Source organism: Gallus gallus, chromosome 14 (genome assembly GCF_016699485.2).
Source record: "Gallus gallus isolate bGalGal1 chromosome 14, bGalGal1.mat.broiler.GRCg7b, whole genome shotgun sequence".
Taxonomy (NCBI): domain Eukaryota; kingdom Metazoa; phylum Chordata; class Aves; order Galliformes; family Phasianidae; genus Gallus; species Gallus gallus.
In genome coordinates this window covers 3789645-3809586 of record NC_052545.1, presented here as the reverse complement: position 1 = coordinate 3809586, position 19942 = coordinate 3789645, and the positions used below count along the sequence as shown (strand labels likewise).

Genomic DNA, 19942 nt, shown 5'->3' with positions numbered 1-19942 from the left:
CCAGTGAGACGTGAGACCCTGGGAGACGGCAGTGCTGGTGTGCAGGGCTGTGTGCTGAACAGTGTGCAAAGGGAGATGGATGAGAGCTGGTGGATGGCTGAGTTTCACTTTGGAGTGTCACAAGAGCAGAGACACGGGATCTCAGACAAGGCTCCCTGCTGTAATTCCCTAGCACCATGCACTCTTAGTCCAGTACTTCAACCTTGCCATAAAGGAGGGTCAGTGCTTCAATGAAATGCTGTTATCACTCTGTTCTTCCACCGCAGCTCCGGAAAGATCCCACTTCATCAAATATCCTTCAGGTTTGGACAAACATTTCAGTCAGCTGGCATTCCAGCTCCAACAACAGAAAATACCATTTGGTGAGAGCCATGAGCCTGGCAATACCTGAAATCAGTTCCTCACCCTACCTTGGTATCCACAATTCTGTATTGAGGGATATTGAAGGGACAAAAGCAGCTATTCCTTTCAGCATCTATTTAAGGACTTGATGTCTACGAAGGTGACTAATCCTTTTTTAACCTACTGACACTACCTACTTCCACACACTGCTCTGGCAACAAACTTCAGAAGCTCATAACCTACTGTGAAACGAGTAACCTTCTTTAATCTTTTTGAAATAGATCTCTTACGACTTCTGCATACTAGTTACAGCCATAGACATTATCAAGGCAAATGATAGGCATCACAGCCCAAACTGTCTAGCAAATCCCAAGTATTTCAAACAGAAAATTAGGTTTCATTCACTTTCTTTTTTTTCCCTCCAGGAGAAGCAGCCTGATTTATTTATAGATGTTTTAGTTCTTTGCTCACTCAGGAGTCAATGTGCTGCATATTTATGTTTGTGCATGAAGAAATGACACAAGGAAAATTAGGCCAAAGAAATAAGTTTTGCATTCCATAGTGAGAGGAAGCCTCGGTGATCGTTCTAGCAGAGGACTGCTTCCATGGAGAAAGGTGCTTGCAAAGGTGTTGATTGGTCTTTGAGTACTGATGGGAATCAAATACACAGATACACACCAAAGATCTTATTAAAAAGATGTCAGTGTAAATTATGGACCTTTTAACATTCCCAGATCCAACTGTGCTCCAGAAACGTTGGTATAGTTCCTAGACAGAGAAGCTTAATGAAGCAGCTCAATGCAGGTCTGCCTGGGAACACAGAACTGCCCTAAAACGAACGCAGAGAACAAAGAGATGCTATAGATATAGATGATATAAATGTCCTTTATAAAATACTACAAGAGGGAAGAAAGAAGGAGAGGATCGATTTCAGTCACAGAAACACAGAAAACATTTAGTAAAAAGTTTGTGATTAATTCTGTAGAAAACACTTTCTGGAACGCTTATTTTAACGAAACTCCTTGCTCTTAACAGCATCAATTCAAAGTGCTGCAGTAATTGTACAGCAACAATCCACAGTGTTTCGGAGGCAGCAAATAATCTCCAGGAGTGCATTAGAGTCTTCTTTTTATATTCTAAGAACAATAAACCCTTGTAAAAATATTACTTGCATAGGAAAAAGAAAAAAAAAAAAAGACTGCAGGTTTCAATCGTTCTGCAGCAGCAGGCAGGTCATTAATCCACATTAAGGACCACATGGTTCAGACCCATAGGCCCAAAGGGCTGTAAACAATCAGCACTGACTCAAGCTTGAGAGGTGTCCAAAACCTCTGCCTGTTCTGCGGACACGCATTCACCAGCTGGCTGCAAAGGGGGAATATTAAGGATCTTTTACTGATTGAGAGCTGGTGAAAGCTCTTATGTGCCCAGGACTAAGGCAAGCCCCTCAGAAGCCATCCCAGGACACAGCTTTCTAATTTTAAATGCATTCCTTGCTAGGAATGATGGGTACAACCTACAAGGAAATGGAAAGTGCCAACCAAGCTGCTTCTATTGGCTGCTCTCAGGCTCAGGAGCCAGCAGGTAACTGGCGGCTGCTACCTGGTTCAGGAGTGGGGGGGATCTGGGACACAGACAGTCCCAGTACACCTCTTTCAGGCTCATTCTCTGCTGAAAGGTTGTGATGGAGAAGTAGTAGAAGATATCAAGCACAGGCAGAGTGCTGTAATTCAGTGAAACTTTTTAAAACAAATAGATGAGGAATTTGCTTTAGTTAGAATAATACCTTGCAACGTGCCAGGATCTGGTGCCAGCACCTGGGCAACTTCAAGGGTTTGATCTGCAGCAGCACATGTAAGAGTGTGCTGCCTTTGTGGGGAGCTTTTCCAAAGCAGGAGGGCACTCAGCTCGAGGGTAGCATGGTAAGCAGCATGGGGACTGCTGCGTGACTTCTGATCATGTAGCCAAGCAATTCTAGGTGACTGTTACTCAGTACAAGTTTCACTTATTTAGCAATTATCTCAGAAATGAGTCTTGGAAGAGAATCTTCACCGATGGGCTCCTGCATTTTTAACTTCTGCGAGGCATTTAGCAGGTTCCAAGTTTCAGGCTCTTGAAGGAGAAGGAAATTATTTTTTGCTGAAGAACTCTGATGTTAGATCAGAGGAAACATTTCTGTTTCAAAAATAGGAGTACAAAGGGATTCCCACAAGGCAAAAAAGAACTGTGGGCAGTGGTTGGGATAAGAGAGTCCTATGGGGGGCCGCAGAGTCCCCTGCGAGCCAATCTGCATTAAATAAAGTTAATTTGCAGGCTTATTTCTTATTGTTGGTTTTTGGATAGCAATATCCTCAAACTTCAGAAAAGGATTATGCTTGTGACAGATGCACATGTATTCATGTGTGCATTGTTTTAGGAGGCAGATGAGAACACCAACTGTTTTGCTGTTGCCATCGGCATAAAAACTCTTTAAGAAATGCACTCTGCATCTTAACGGCTCTCTGTACAACAGGGCCACGAGCCCCAGGAGATCAGCAGGAACTGCCACAATTAAAATACCTATGTCCACTGCATCGCTTTATATGATTCCCCATAACTATCAGCCACATGTACGTCCCCATCTCTAGGCTGTTACCAAGGCATTATGTTCAATAAAAAATCACATTCATTTATTATTACAGCAATGAGACGGTATAAAGCAATACTGGAAATGATGTCAGAACCTTTTACTTCTCTATGGGCTAATTTCTCCATTTCTAAAACTGATAACTTTACAAATTTTACCAATTGACTTAAGGCTGCCTGATGGAATGCGCTATGTAAGTGAAGTTGCAGAATTTCCACTTTAAAAAAATTCCAACATTTCAACAAAATTAAACTTTGGAATGTAAAATCATTTACTGCAATTTTTCTTTTAAGACAGTAATGCCTCCAAAATTGTGAACAGTTATTAAGCACCAACGGCAGGACAGGGAAACATGATGTTTCTGTGCATTACAGAAGTACCCTGTGTTCTGCTATAGTTCAAGATATGTCAGAGTTTTCATTATAGAGGTCTATAACTCAGGCATTTGAAATCGCTTTGGGAGAAATTTGGTTCACGGGATGTCAGCCTGGGTGCCATTTTTTTCCTACAAAATCCTTAAATCGATTCACCCATTTTTGATTTAAAGATTGGCAAAGTCATAATATTGTCAGGGCTTCAGACACTTTATTTACCAGCTCTGAAGAGAAAATGACACCAAGAGAATCACCTCATACAATGGATGAATCCTATCTGGGTCACTGACTTAACCTACCAAACCCAACAAATTCATGGCGAAAGTTAAGTCCGTCCCAACTCACAGCTTTACAAGAGAGCACAGTGAGGATGCTTTCAAGGTTTTTGTATTTTGAAACTCCCTTTTCCAATTCTGCTGATTCTCATGATAATATTATAAGGAAACCTCTCTTAAAACGGCAGAAAGGTATTAAGAAAATCCTCTACATGAGCCCATGTACTCATGGCTCTCTGACCTGTGCAACACCTGAAGGCCACTTGTGAAGAGGTGCTGCAAATCTTCTGCTGCCTGCACAATAATATTAATCACCAGAAAACAAATTAGGCACAACAGAGGACAACCCAGCTTCTCCGATCAGCCCATGGAAAGCTCAATGTTGTGGACAGTGCTCATACCAAGGAACAGCCATGACACTGCCATTTATGTTCTTCTCCCAACAAAACCTCAAGAAAAATAAGAGCAAAATAAACAGAATCTGCTGCAGCATAGAGTGCAAACACAAAACCGTATTAAGGGATTCATAGTCATTCGTCATTGCAAATTGCCAGAAAAAATATGTCTGCAATATATATTCTGCATCTGAGAGTACAGAATGATTGGTGGTAATGGGAAGGATTTACTGAAACTCTTTGGGGATGAACATGTAGTCTGAGTGTCAATGCCACAAGACCATTACTTTTGGACCTTCTGAACAAGTGTCTACAAAACTTTTATATCACATTCGACTCTCTTCTCTTTAGATTATACTGCATGTAATGGAAAAGCAATTTCAGAAATACTTTTTAAATGGCATTGGTACTTTTTTGCAGCTTTTGGTTTGGAAATCCAGTTTGCTCCAGTCCTCTCAGTCTACATGTGACGACAGAAGAGAAACTGGCGAAAAAAGATTTAAGAAATCCTTTCAGAAGTACAGAAAGTGGCTTTACTAGAAACACAGAAATGGGATTTTCAACGCTTGATATTTCAGTATCTACCAGCACTAACATCTTAAAGACCTGAGTCTCCTCTCATGTTCACTGACATAATTGAGAATTAGTTCCACAGTGGATCCCATCAATTTACATCCCAGCACAAAAAGCAGAAGCCAAGGCCAGATGTAAAAAATTTCACATAAACTGGAATTCCCAGCTGTGTTTTCATTCAAACTGTTCATAAAGTATCAGACTTTGGCACTTGGCCAAAATGGAACACTTGGAAGATTTTCTAGAGCAGCCCTCATCAATAAAGTTTTGTGCCACAGAAAGGAAGAAGGAAGATAAACATGCTGGGGGCAGGCTCTTTGTGTGTGTGAGTGAAAAACAGCTGAACTTTGTGAGGGCTCAGAAACCTAGAGGAAGAGTGTAGCCCCAAGAGAGATGAATGAGTAGATGCAATATAAATGGGGTGTCCAATGCAAAATTACCACGCAGCTGTACAGAGGGGAACGTGGACTGACATGCAGGACGGTTCTTCATTATGGCATAACTGTTTTGTGAAAGCTCGTTCATCTTGGACAGGTAGACATAAAACCCATGGAGCCTGGGGGGTCAGGACCAGGGCAGCTTAGCTCCAAGCCAGGATAGAGACGTTCCTGCCCTCAACTCCAGCTCCCATCACCACGTTCTCATCTCCTGCCCTGCAGTGGGACTCTTCTGATTGCACACAGCCTGTACAGAGGCTTGATCTGTCTGAACTCCATTCATTCTTGGCTAAGTCAAGCCCTACAGCAGCTGCAGGTATGACAGCAGAGAGAAGCTAGGAGCAAGAAAGTCTTGCTGGGAGCGATGGGGATGAAGAGAGGGAATAGGACAACCTGATCTCCTGGTTTAGTCTGGCTAAAGGCACTGTGAGATTGCACTTCAAGAGAGTAGAAAAGTTCGAATAAAGCGCTGGCAGAAAGGGGCTGTGAACAAAGGATTATAGGCAGCTGTCATCCTGGAAACAGGATTTACTGTATCAGTAAGGAATCATCAATTTCTTTGCATAACTGAAAAGATTTCTTGTTAATCACGTGAGCGAGAATTTTTTTTTTCCAAGTATTAAATCCATTTGGAATAATGTTTCTTGCTGTGCCAAAGCTGAACAGTGTGGCGTGGTGCAAAGAAATCCTCAGATTCAGCATGACAGATTCTGCTGGATCTACCAGAACCATCAGTCCTTTGACTTTACCAGCTGTACATCAGATGCTGACAGGTGTTTGTGAACACCCATCTCTCCCTTCCCTCCCTGCACACCAAGAACCCTCCAATTGCTATTGGTACCCGGGGCTCTTCAAGGATGTGGTGAACACTGTGGCAATAATTACTGCCATTTTAAAGCATTCAAATTTGTTTAATTTCGGTGGCTTTTTGTAATTCTTGATTACAGAACTGAATTCCTACCAATACCAATGCGGTGCTCCAACACATGATTCTCAAAGTATGCCAAGCCACCATACTATAAAACTCCAGCGTTTAATTCTGCAATATGCAATAATGTGTATGTAAATTGTATAAAATGTACCAACTTGTTCACAACAGTCTCGTTACCAAGTGAAGCGATTGTATCAACATGTCTAAGTGGTGACGGTGATTTAAGAAGTCCAACATTTGGTCTTAAAAACTGATTATATTATTTATAAAGATCTGTGGGTGGAAAGGAAGAAGCAAAGCTTGTCTGTCAGGAAAACAAATGAGGAATATGTAAGTCCTCCAAGGCATAATGGCAGCAGAAAGAGGGGTACTGTTTAAGGCTGATGAAGGTGAGAACTCAGCCTATTCAAATCTAGAAGCCTGGACAGAAAACCTCAGGATATTCCCTTACAAGATGGCACAAATACACCCAGTGTCATAAATAATGGCATCTTAACTGTTCACTGCAAATCTCCCTATACTTCTGTGCTCTATGAGATAATTTCAGCTTAGCACCTAGTCTGAATACAAACCTATCAGGACACAAACTCAGGTTGGAAACCATTTCTAAAATAAATGGACCAAACTCTGGTGAATGAGTTGCTTATGATGATCCTTTTCTGACTCAGTGATAGCTCTGTAAGGGCCATACCTGGCCCTCCACTATCCACTTGCAGATGGAGGTCTTGCCATCATACCCCGGCCGGAACTGAAGTGTGGCAGAGCGAGGGCTGATGTTGGAGATCACCAGGTTGGATGGGGCGCCTGGAAGTTCTGCAGAAAGAGAAACACACATGAGAGGTGGAAATGCTGCTGGTATAAGGCACTGAAGCACAGGTTGGCAGCGTTTCAGTGTAGAAAATACCTTTATAACAATTACCATAGAGGAAATAGTGCTGGTTTTGCTGTTGGGATTATTTTCGGTAGAGTATTACATACAACATTACAATTTCTGCTGCTCTGAGCATGCGCTGCATTTTATGGATCAAAAAGGAAGAGAGCCCCTCTACAGAACTGCAGCTACAATTCTGGGGAGGTGGAGTAACAGACAAAGCATGGTGGCTGGGGGAAGGCACTTCCCAAGGCACACAGTTCTTCTGCACTGCTTTTTCTCTAGAATTATAATTATTTTACTTCTTATGGTATATACAGCTTTAATATATTAACTATGGAAAAAGACGCCCAGGTTTTTGGGTAGTGGAAGGGTTTTATGCTTCTCATATTGATCTACAATAGATGGGTTTTATAAGCCATTCCTGATGGCTGCATAAAGCAAAATGATTTTTTTTTTTTAATTTCTGCTGTAAATAAAGAGGGTGACTTTCTATGGAGAAAAATCTGTAGCTCCAATCAGATGGTTGCCTCACATCAGTCAAGCTTAGAGCAGCATTTACATTTTTAATACTGCCTGAATTATCAACAAAAACAAGCCCAGGAAAGGGATTAAATATAGATTGTTCAGAATAAATTTCCAATAGTACCTGCATTCATAAGCAATGGAAATTAGTACAATAATCAGTAATCATTTGTAATGCTATACTATGTGCAAATGCAGCAGGCAAAAATGGGCAGATTTTTGGCATGTGTTTTTGAGTATGCATGAATACACAATATTTCTTGATTTTTACTTCACATTTGTGGGAGCTGTGATCGATAAACTAACTCTGACCAAACAGGATAACGCTGTTATCTGGGTAACGACAGGCAGCATGGCATTGATCCAGCCTGCAACTTGTCACAATTACCTGTGATTAGGGGAAAGAAAGGCAAGCATACTTCAAGGCACACAGAAAAGTTCAAAAACACCAGAAAAGGGGAAAAAAAATGGATTGCCATCAGTGATGTACATTAACAGCTCCACTTTGGAAAGTTCTACTTGTAAATTAACAGAAACTGCTGGTTGGAGGTTTGGAACGGCTTTTTAGTTTGCTTTGTGTACAGGATGAAGGAGAGTGCTGAGTTTTAAAATCCAAATGCAAAACGCTAAATCAAATAATGCACAGGGGCCCAAGTGGAAACTCAGACAATGCAGCAGAGGACTACTTTCCAAATCTTTCTCAGGCCACAGCTGCCAAATCTTGCAAATAAGATTTCAGTTTCATTATGCAAACGTCCTCTCACAGGTGACATAACTTATACTACTTAAAACAGAAAAACCTTTCTCATTTAACAGCATCCAAACTCTACTGTTCCCCAAAACCACCAATTTTTATTTAATTCAGGTGTGCTTCTTACATTACCTTGTAAATATCAAGAGCTTCCTTACTTTATCCACTTTATTGCTTTGTCTGTTCCTTCTGCAATCTCTACAACTTTTTATTTTTTTTAACTTCTACCACAAAAACCACTTCTTAAAATACTTCTAAGAATCAGCTTTAAATTATGCGGTAAAGGCTTCTGACGCTGCATAAACAAACCCATATTTATTATAACTGAATCGAAGCCCCTTGTGACCCTTGCTGTGCATGTAAATCAGCCCGTTTTAACCCCTTCCATGAAGTTTCACTGACCTGGAGGCACCCCAGAAGAGATGGTGGAGGACGTGACCCACCCGCTCCCTTTCGCAGTCACAGCTGCCACCTCGATGGTGTACGTGGTGAGAGATGACAGCCCTGTGATCTTGTACTCCAGTGTTGTGTTGGTGAGTGTGCGGGTGAGCCGGGATTCGTTCCTGCCATACACCTCCCAAGAGAGCTGGTAGCCTGGAAAGCAATGACACAGCAGTCAGGGGCTGTGGCAGAGGTGGGGTCTGGCTTTTCTTCTAAAGCACTGTTATGCAGTAATCCAGAGACTGACGAAAGAACGCCTCTGTAAGGCATGCTTGGGTCACTGGTGCTGTGGTTGGATGGTTATGGAATGGTACTGTGGATGGTTGGACTGGATGATCTTAGCGGTCTTTTCCAACCTGGAATAGGCTCCCCAGGGAGGTGGTTGAGTCACCATCTCTGGATGTGTTTAAAAACCATTCGGATGTGGTGCTCAGGGATATGGTTTAGCAGAGGGTTGTTAGGGTAGTATGGTTAGGTTGTGGTTGGACTCGATGATCTTTAAGGTCTTCTCCAACCTGAGCAATTCTATGATTCTATGATTATGGAAACCTTTTATCAACAGGAAAAAAAAGTGAAAAAAGAAAAAGAAAAAGAAGTTAAACTAAACATTGACTTAAATAACCAAGTATTTTGTAATACTGGTATTTCTGATAAGCACTGCCCATCAGATTACAGATGGGGGCATGGAGTCGCAATGGAGTCTCTCCATTTTTCTATGAATGTACAGTGCTTGCTGTGCAATGATTAGGAAACCCGAGGATGATCTCACAGAAAGGCAGACTTTCATTCTGCGAACTCTGCACAATGAATAGGAAGAAACACTGGAAAATAAAACATTTTCTCACCATCTAGAACACCTCATTAAAAATCTATATACACTGAGGAGGGCCACTTCTTTTCCAGGCTGAAGCCACCTTCGCTGCTGTGTATCTGGAAATACTTACAAATCTAACAATAATGAACATGAAGAAACATGGTGGGAATCCTCTAGGAACCAGAAAAACCCCTACTCCCCACTGCTTGTTCCTCACACAAATCCTTTAGCAGGGTGAATCATTATCTTTTCTTTCAAAACCACAGCGTAGCCAATCTATTGTCCAGGACAGCACTCACCTGACCCCCACATTATTCTTAAATCATAACCGGGCTCTAAAATTCATTTCTTTTTATTGCTTTTATAACCATTTGCCTTCCAAGAACTTTTGAAACTTTCTACTGTCTGATTTGCTCAATTTTATCTCCAAATCTGCTTGTCCTCCTCCTGCCCAGTCGCACTTTATTCTCAATTGAACTCACTTGAACCTTGCTGCACCAGTCTCCAGAGAGCGTATCTGAAAAGTTTGCTTGATTGCAGCTTTCTTTGTGATTTGACTCAGGGGGAAAAAAGGAAAAAAAAATACCCATAGCTCTTGAATGCCTGTGAAATGGAAGTGAATGAAAAGGGCTAACAGAAAGGAACCCCACTGAGATAGCCATGCATGAGGCAAGCTGGATAGAGAAACTCCCCACTGGGTTCCCGTTCCCATCATATAAGATAAGGAATTCAGACCAGTTGGGATCGTTGGCTTTTTTTTTTTTAGTTTTTAGTTTTTTAAACCTAAGCTGATTAATACACTGAAGTAGCAAAATACCTTATGGTTTTGATCAACAAGGAAGCATCATCTCATGAACTACAAGCATGGTAAGACACTCATTTGTGAGAGAGTTTGAAAGGTGTGAGATGTTATCCTCCCTCGGGTGCTAGCTGCCATCACTGACAGAATTTCACATTAACATATTTGTATGAAAATGGACTCAGACTACTCACATCGTCCTTAATTATGTTTCAGGTGAAAGGGCAGTAATAAACAGCAGAGAGGTGATACTTCAACCGTTGGAGCTACATTGCAACCACCTGTCTGACAACACACTACCTGGGGGAAGGAGAAAAACTCCTGAAAGCTCACCTGGAGCAAGCTTTAAGCAAGTGTCTGAAACATCCCATCTGTTAGATGGGATTCAATTAAGTCAGTAATTTACCAGTATCTCAGAGACACTAAAATGACTTGATGCTCTTAGCTTGAGAATCATTTGCAGTGACCAGAATGTATACAGTACAGGCAAGATTATAATGTGCATGAAGATTTTGACAAATCTGAAGGACTCTGTTGAGTTTACGTGTTGCCTGTGTTGAACCCTGCACATGGGCTGGCAGAGGGAATCAAGGGGAACCACCCTAGAATAAAACAGAATGCATTTTTCAAAGAAAGAAACAGAATAAGCAATGAGCAGGGGACTTCTCATGCTCTCCCCTTCCATTTGTTGCTTACAAGCAGCAGGAAGTTTCCTGCACCACACATAAGGCAGTTGTGAATGATTGAGACATCTTCCCTCCCATCTCGATGAACTTTGCATATACATCAAATGTGGGTGATTATTCTTTGAACATTTTGTTTTCTCCCCTGTGACTGCAGAGATGAGCCCCAGCTTTCCTGCCCATTAGGCACATAGCCTTTATGTATTTATTTACTGAACAAATGTTCGCCGGGAAATATTCTTCAGCTCACATGCAAATTGAAGAAAAGACAAAGAGGCAGCATTTACTGCGGATATTTCAGTCCTGAAGTATAGATAAATTCTAGTTGTATAAAAACAGAAAATACATACATATATACCGAGCTGACACAAAGCCAGATGTAATCATGCATAACTAAAACAGATGAAACAATGCTGAAGGAAAGGAACAACATCGAGCATCCCCCCACATTGCACTTAAGCCACGATGACTGACAGATGGGCAGAACTTTGGGACATGTGGTTGGTAACAACGCGCTCTCTGTTCTCCCGCCAGCAGTGCGCATGAGGAGCGCAGTGCTTCCCTTGGTGCCCACACACCGGGAGCAGCTCGGTGCCATGGAGCTGCCCTGCACTGTGGCATCGCACCCCTCAGAGCCATAAAATGGTGCCTAACGGAAACTAATGGCTGGAGGAGTTTCAGAAATTATTTTCCGTTGATCTGGAGTAAATTCTCTACCAGCGAGCAGTACAGCCAATCACAACCTGTCCGTCTGCATCCAGGTCCTCATAAATCAGGGTTTGCTGAGGGAAAGGGGAAGATACTGAAATTTACAGCAAGAGTAATGGGCAATTTCCCAGAGCATGGTGGCTGCCAGCCCCCTCCTCCGTGCGCTCCTCCTCCCAGCGCTGGTGCACGCAACAAGAAGTGCCCGTAAAGGTCTCAATGAGCAGAAATGAAGAGGAAAAGCTCTCAGAGCTCCAAGGGGATCCTCTGCAAACCCCTGAGGTGTTCAGGGCCATGAACACTTCTGCTGCCTTTCCAGTCCAAATGCAGTTTGCGACATTAAGGACATTTCTGTTTCCTTATCAACTTTGCTGGGCATTTTTATGTCAGCATTTCTTTGTGAATTCTTCTTGAGCTCCTTCTTTTTAAAAGAATTTGCCCCAAGTATAATGCAGACCATCATTTTGCTCCACCAACTCTCAACCCATTCTGGTTGCAGACTGTTTGTAGGAGCACCGTTCTGCAGCACTAAGTGACAGTGCTGCTAACTGCAGCTTTACATGGATGAATATTGCACCGTATTGCTTAGATAACTAGATTTGGATTTAGGTACCTAAATTTAAGCACTTGGGCTTGAAGGCTTTGGACATCCTTACTGAATCAATACTGCTCTGCTTTCAGAAGTTATTAGTTTTTGATCCTGAACCACTTAAATCAATGCATATTTCAGGAAGGCTACTGAGCTATAAGGCATCAGAATATGTGCATAAAAAACTCAGGGATAATGTAAACGTCATGGAAGTAACACATATAAACAGTGCCTTAGAGGTTCACAGAGTAAACACTGACAGAAGCAAGTCCGATCCAAATAACCAGCTCTGCTGAAGTGAAAATATTTCATGAAATTGGGCTGATAGAACATTTCAATGCAGAGGGGCCAAGGAGTCTGTCTGCTTTTCTTTGTAATCCCCAAAAGCGTTTAAAAAAAAAACAAACACATTTTTTAAATTAAAAATGAAATGTCAATACTGTCAAAACAGAATATTTGGATCCATGCAAAGTGATCCCTTTCCAACTACGATTTTAGCTGATGTAAAATCTGAGAGCTTTCTTGCAATTCACAACCATGAAATCCTTTGTTAGATGGAATGTCCACCCCGTGCAGAGGTAGTAGTTTTCCATTTGAAAACAATATTGCCTCTCTTGGGAACAGCTAGAGATTTTCTCCACTATTAATAGCTGCCTTTATGAAAAATAATGAAGTTGCTGATGTTACATCTACTTTGGCATGCAATAAATAGACAAATAGCAGGGAGCAGTCAGATGGCCAGCTCATCAAAGAAACAAGAATTCTGAACTGCTGTGATGGTTTATACAAAATTAAGTAATGACATGCAAATTCTGTCCTGCAGTCCGCAGCCAGGCCACTTGATCACAGATGAAGGATACTGCTGATTTCAGGGTTGGTCTTGATTGCAAATCTTAGCAATGCCAATTCAGGTTTTGCAGCTGTAAATTCAGTGCAGGAAACCCCAACTTGCAAAGTTTCAGACTTTAAAGTGGCAAAGGTGGAGGTCACAGAAGATTTAACAAGACCACTGACTCCATGGGGAGCTGATTTCTAATAAAGACTGCCTTTTCAGTGACCACAATCATGAGCTGCCAGTAATTGGACCCGTACTTTCTATAATGTGCCCTAGCTGACATTTCAATTACCCAAAAGATGAACCAGGAAACCAGTACTCGCAGCAGCCAGTTCTCCCTAAATGTTCTATTATGCAAACATTTCCTCATTGCAGTGATACATTCTACCCCACACACTGGAGGAAAAAAAAAAAGAGGAAAAAAAAAAGTAGCAGCTGATACTTGCCTGTAATGATGCCATTTTTCTCTACAGGTTCTTGCCAGCTGACCTTGAGAGACGTGTCCAGAATCTCAGTGAAACTCAGGTGTCCCACAGCTCCCGGCTCTGGCAATCAGAAAAGGAGATCTGTTAACACAAGAAGCCCACTTACTTCTGATGTGATTCATGTGGCAAGGTTAGGGCTGGAGGACTGCAACATGGAGCCAGGGCCAAGGGAAGCCTGCTGGAAACATTAGTGAGAGCTGCAGGGAAGAGGGGAGGATGCAAGGTGTTAAGAAGCACTCTGGCTATCATCACATAAATTATTTTATCTAGTCATCATCCCAACTGTGCAGAGATTTGAAGAGAGCAGCAGCAGGGGACCTGCATGCAATGTGTTCTCTGTCTTTCTTCTTGATCTAATCTAATTAGAACAATCAAGCTGGCAATGTTGGAAGTGATTGCGTTTGTTGTTTCCCCCCAACGACAGCATGCGGGTACCCCGTGCTGCTCCGTGCAGCTTCCTTGGGGCTGTGCTCCCTTTGCCTGCACGGAGCCTTCTGCAGGCGAAGGTCAGAGCAAGGGCAGCCTCGGCACTTGGATGGAGTCTCTCAAAACATCTCTAAAAATGTCCAGCATAATGGCAACTATCTTTTGCAAAATGAATACAAGTGTGTGAAACTTTTAAAGGATTTTTATGATGTAGCTCAAGAGCTCTTAAAAATTTCAGCTCCCTAGTGTGCAATGAAAGAGCATAAAATGGAATGACTGTCAAGAATATGCCATCCTCCCTCAATTTTGATCTTCAAGGAAGACATCCTGACTGATTTTTGATCCAACTGCTGTTCTGTCTTCAATCGATGTACTGGAAAAAGGAGTTTTTGTTCACTTTATATTCGCTCTGCTTCTGTCATTGGATCCCTGCCTGAGTATCCTCCAGCTCCGCTGACATCAGTTGGCAATTTCTCGTCTGCAATTTCATATTTTGTTTCCACTGTGCTTTAGTCCAGTTTCTCATTCCCCTCCAGCTACGATAAAGAAAGAAGGCTGCCAGTAGGTCGGCTGAGACCACATTTGCAATTCTGCAATCCTAGGGAGGAAAATTTCCAAATCCATTCTGCGATGTGTAGTAGTCAAAGCAGTACAGGAAAGTGCTGATCTGGTAGCGATCTCGGGAATACCCGACGAGAGCACAGCAATTATGCACTATTCAGGAACATATATCTGCACACATGCAAGCCACATAATCTCAACGCTTTACTCCAATTAGCTCCTGCCATCGCGTTCCAGTTTTAATGCCATAATGAAAAGCAGGTGCAGGTTACACCAAGCCAGGACGCATCGCTTCTGACTGGATGTCACATTTTATTTGACCTACAGTTCATCAGCAAACAGATTTACTTGCGCTGTTTTTTAAAGGATTGCCCAACTTGGCTCTACAGACAGACAGAAAATGATCACCTGAGACCATGAATGACAGTCCTTTCAAACCTTTTTACCCACCACATAAATCCTGAAATAAGTTGGATTCAACAAGTTCTCCACAAAGATGCATTACACCACACTACACTGAAGTTCTCAGTCACCACCAAAACATTTCTGAAGGACTCGGAATCAAAAAATGCTGCCCATCTCTAGTGCAGAAGCTCCTTGCAGCACACGTAACCATATACAACAAATATACAACCAGTTCAACTTTCTGTCTCTTCATGTTTCATGATGGAAATTTTTGGTGTTCAAAGTGGCACACAATCCCAGCACCTCCCTGAGATATTCCCAGTGTCTGACTGTGCCCTTCTTGTAATTTCACAAAGTCTCTGAGGCTCATTTCTCCTTTAGCAGAAATATTTATTGTTTCTTTCCTCTTCCCAGCTGCTTAATTCTCATGAAGTCTTTGGAGCCGCCCATCTTTGGCTTCCAGCAATTAGCCATGGGATCAAAATGTTTTTGGAGGCAGAAAGACAGATGGATCTGAGACAGACAACCAACACATTAACACTGCCAAGAGCCTCATTTCCTTAAGAAAACAGGCAAAATGTTCATACAACACATAAGAACCTAACATCTGTTTTTCTTTCCTCCATGCCTTTCACTATGACTCCAGTTAAAAACGTATCAGTTCATATTAATAGCTCATCAGATTTCTGGTGGTTGCACTGCTATCTGTGTGACCTTCTAACAAGCAAAGACTTCAGTCTATAATCTGTTCCTGGGGCATATGGAGGAGGCGAACCACAAGATCAAAATTCTTAGGAAAGTACTTATTTTTCTTCATATACTTTCAAGAGCATCTCATGAAAAAATGGGTTAGCACTCTCAGTCTCACTTCTGTGAACGCTGCTGTTAATCAGATTTTTCTTTACGGGAACACTGACTAACCTAAAAGATCCCTGTTAAGGAGAAGCAGTATTTCTAAAAACAATATCTTAATGGCTGTGGTAGACATTTTTAAATTCTTATTTGGACCTGTAAATGTGCAGCAGTGTTTGAGATGCTCTGTGAGAAGAAGCCCTGGCCAGAACCAACATCACTGTGGACGCACAGCTAGCTATGAGTGCCACTGCAACTCAGCTGTCATCTGAACAGACACGCTAGATGTGTTAGTCCCAGACATGTCTTGAGCAAACAATTCCAGGAAGCCACAGAGGCCAAAGTATTTTCTGATGCAGGAAACAATCTATATGCAAAACTATTTAGCTCTTTTTATTTCATTCCATGGATTTGACTTTAGTTTGCAGAGTAGAAGCTACTGAATCATCCTGATGCTGGCTGTTTTACTTCATACAAATACTTGCAATATAGTATAGATATAGACATTTCCAATATACTGAATAGCGGAAGGAATCAAACTTAAATTAATCATTGATTTCCACAGGAAGTGCTCAATTCTTCAGATCAATTCATATTTATCTGGATACCTGAACATGGATTTAAGAGCATAAGGGTTCGCAGACAAACAATGCATTGTGTTAGCTGAACCACACCACGGAGATTTCAGCTTCAGCCTTTCATTTCCCAGCAGCGAAAAGAACACGCGCGGATAACCAGCTGAGGTCATTGTCTGATGGAGAGCAACTTGACAAGAGACTACAAACCACTTTATCGACCTGAGGCCTGATTTTAAGCACCCAGATGTGACAATTCTTGCTTTTTCTCCCACCAACCCAAACCTGAGCATTGAGATTCTCTACTAGTGCTGACTACTCACTGTCTTCCAGTGTGCGCAGGAGTTGGGGCGCGCTGCGCGGCCCGTCGCCAGGGGTGGTGAAGCACAGAACCGACGTGTAGTAAGTGGTGTACTTCTTCAGGTTGGTGATGCAGCCACTGTGAACACCGTGGAAATCTGGAGCAATGGTGACCACCGTCACAGACCCTGGAGCATCCACTGGCCATGCTAGGAGCTAGAGAATGTAAACGTGGATGAGCTCTCATTAGAAGATGTGTCCATTCAGAACTAGAGAACTAGAGCATGCTAAGCTGCCAAAACCATCTTAATCTGATTGTAAAAAACAAGCAATGCTGTTCAACTATTGTCAGCTCCGACGCTGAACAGATGGACAGAACACTGTTAACATGATAACTGGAGGGATGAGTATAATGCTTACTAGCAATAGGGGACATATCGATACTATAGAGGTATTACAGCTCTCAATTTCTGCTACTGAACAAGGCCAAAATTATTGCAAGTGCCTGTTTGTATGGCATGAGTCTTTTTTGTCCCTCTGAGCTGGACAACCCCTGCTGTTGAAAGGAAGATGCAGTAAGAAAGGGAACTTCAGTGCTACTCTGAGATGAAAGCTTCATCTTATCACAGGGTTCCTTGAAAGATCCCACTGGGGGGAGAAATCCTCCTTCCTCTCCCACAGCCTTCAGCATCCCATAGACCAGCACTGCTAAGAGGCAAATAATGTTTCAGTGCCTGATGATGTGGGGACAGCCACAAAAAGTTTTGGAACTATAGAAAGAATAGAACATGGCTGTAAGAAGGATTAGTACAGCTTTCAGCACCTAGGTCCCAAATGTGAGACTCCTGACAAAATTTCTATGCATTTAAAGTAACGTGCTTGGCAAGCCATAGTTCTTCCAGGTTTCAGTCTTCTCAGTGGCCCTGCTGGGTGAACAGTGTTTCTTAGGGTAGAATACCTTATCTGTAAGTACCTAAATGAGGACTTCAGAAGTTCATTTTTTGCAAATGGCTTCGAAATGTTGAAACAATTTTTGAAATCACCTAAACAACTTAAGGGCCTAAAGCTTTAAAGTGCCTCGGAAATTTCTATTATGTCCAAAAATCCTTATCTTGTGGCTTATATAAGCATGCTAAAATTCTATGCCTTACTCAGTATCTGCATAAATCATGCTACTTGTATTGATTTCAGGCTCATAAACATGAATAGATGCCTGAAATTATTGAGCCATATTTAACACATTTCGCCAACGTCTATTGGCTGATAATGAGACTATACTCCTTATAGTCAGAAAGCACAGTTAGAGCACTATAAGCAGTCATTTTGTTAGGAATATTTCATATTTGAAAGGTGCACTTTACTACTTCTTGAAATGCAAATAAATTTCAAAGAAAAGATAAAAACTGAATAATGGTTGATGGAATAGTAAGTTTTATTTTCTTTTCTAAATCACCTTTGCGGATTACAATTGGCATTAATAACTTTGAGGGACTGAACATTAGACTGAATATCACTGCACATTCTATAGAAAACGTGCAGGATATAAAAGTGAACAATTTTGTCTGTTAAACGACAAAATGGGTTTAACCCTCAGGAAAAGCAAAAGCCCAGCTTTGGTACTGTTATTTATAAATCGTACAGAAGAAACTATGCACCAAAGTAACTGCCACAGAACTGTTCTCACAGTCTTTGTGCTGCAATTCACAAACCCAGTGAGAAATTATAAAGCTGTTGCAATTTAATGCAATCAAATAACTCCGAGCAAAGAGAAATTCTTACTGAATGCTGACGGATACAAATCTTGATTTTGGTTATTTTATAAAATAGATAATTAATTCGAAATTTAAATTAGAGGTACTCAGGCAATGAGATTAAGGCTCTTTGTACTGAAGATGTGTTTGAATAAAATGAAGAATAAAAAATCTAAAAGATGGCTTCTCCAAATCTGACTGAGCTCACCACGTTTGGATTGGCACCAGATAATTACAGTGTGCTACAGTCCAGCGAGCCCCAAAGTGCATTCATTCATTCTCTACAGCCCAAGCAGAAGCCAGCTGCTTCTATTTCAGGATAGACTTCTGTAGCCTAGATTCCCTGCTAGTAACCTAGTCCTGAGAGCTGATGCTTTCTTGGGGAAAAAGGCGTACACTTTTACACACACATGCTGCTTCAACTGGGGATTGTGCAACTATCGCTGTTCTGTATGAGAAATAATTTCCTTATGAGAAATGGGAAAAAAAGCACAAAAAAACACACCTGCATGCATCTACCTCAGTTTCTCCATCACTTTGAGACATCTCAGAGAAGGATCAAATCTTCTCAGGCTGCCCAAAGACGTTGTGGATGCCCCATCCCTGCAGGTGTTTGAGGCCAGGTTGGATGGGGTCCTGGGCAGCCTGGTCTAGTATTAGATATGGAGGTCGGTGGCCCTGCATGCGTTGGGGGGGTTGGAGCTTCACAATCCTTGAGGTCCCTTCTAACCCAAGCCATTATATGGCTCTATGATTCTCCTAAAATCCACCCACAGTTCACAGCCTATCTTCTGAACTGCACATCCTCCTCAGCTCAGTCAACACTCCCTCCCAACAGCTACACCAAGCTTCCTCCTCCTGCTAACAAAATGCGCCCATCTTCCCTCGTCCTGCTCTGCGATCACGGCAAGATTTCTCTTTGTTCTTTCTAAGAATGTTTTTAAACGCTTCCTAAATTATATCCCCACTGCTGAACTGCTGGAGGAGTTTCTATTAAGCAGTCCTTCCTGAGAGACAGAAATAAAGCACTCAGCTCCCTCCTCAGCAAACACTCCACTAGTGAAAGGACCCACAAGTGCTCCGTGAAGCACTCTCTGCTCTGCGCTCTGTTAATAGATATTGCCAGCTGCCCCATCAACAAGGACGTGCCGCGTCAACGCCGTTCCATCAAGCGTGATTAAGAATTTTACATTTTTACATCTTCAAAACCATCACAGTGGGAAAGTTAAGACAAATATTTGGTGTGACATCTTGGTTCCCAATTAACTGAATGGGAGTTTTGTATTAGAGTAGATAGGAATCTCAGGGCTGATTTTCAGTGTCACAGCAACGTGCTTCCTGTGCTGTTTGACATCAAACTGCTTTTTGGCTTTGGAAATTCTCCAGGCAAATGATAAAGGTATTAGAATGTCCAGCCTACGACATACTTCCTCCTCAGAAGTCACGTAAGCCAGTGGAATTTATATTAGGAGAAACAACTGCTCAGTTCTCTCTTCGTTTTGCTTCTGTAAGATATCCCTTAATATACACCGTCATCTAGGACATTCATAGATTATTGGATTCAATTTCTAATTGTTATATACCACGACTGTTAGAGCAAACAAAGTTAAAGAAATCTTCC

The 19942-nt window shown here is 41.9% G+C and overlaps 1 protein-coding gene across 2 annotated transcripts in view; it reads right to left on the bottom strand.

Annotated features, from left to right (window-relative positions):
- Positions 1-19942, bottom strand: part of SDK1 (sidekick cell adhesion molecule 1) — a 365337-nt gene that overhangs the window by 82698 nt on the left and 262697 nt on the right. For both annotated transcript variants that reach the window (XM_015294104.4, NM_204105.5), the window contains exons 19-22: positions 16594-16786; positions 13413-13511; positions 8503-8694; positions 6645-6766 (exon numbers count right to left, since the gene is read on the bottom strand). In XM_015294104.4, the coding sequence (XP_015149590.2) occupies positions 6645-6766; positions 8503-8694; positions 13413-13511; positions 16594-16786 (606 nt within the window). The remainder of the gene's footprint in view (positions 1-6644; positions 6767-8502; positions 8695-13412; positions 13512-16593; positions 16787-19942) is intronic.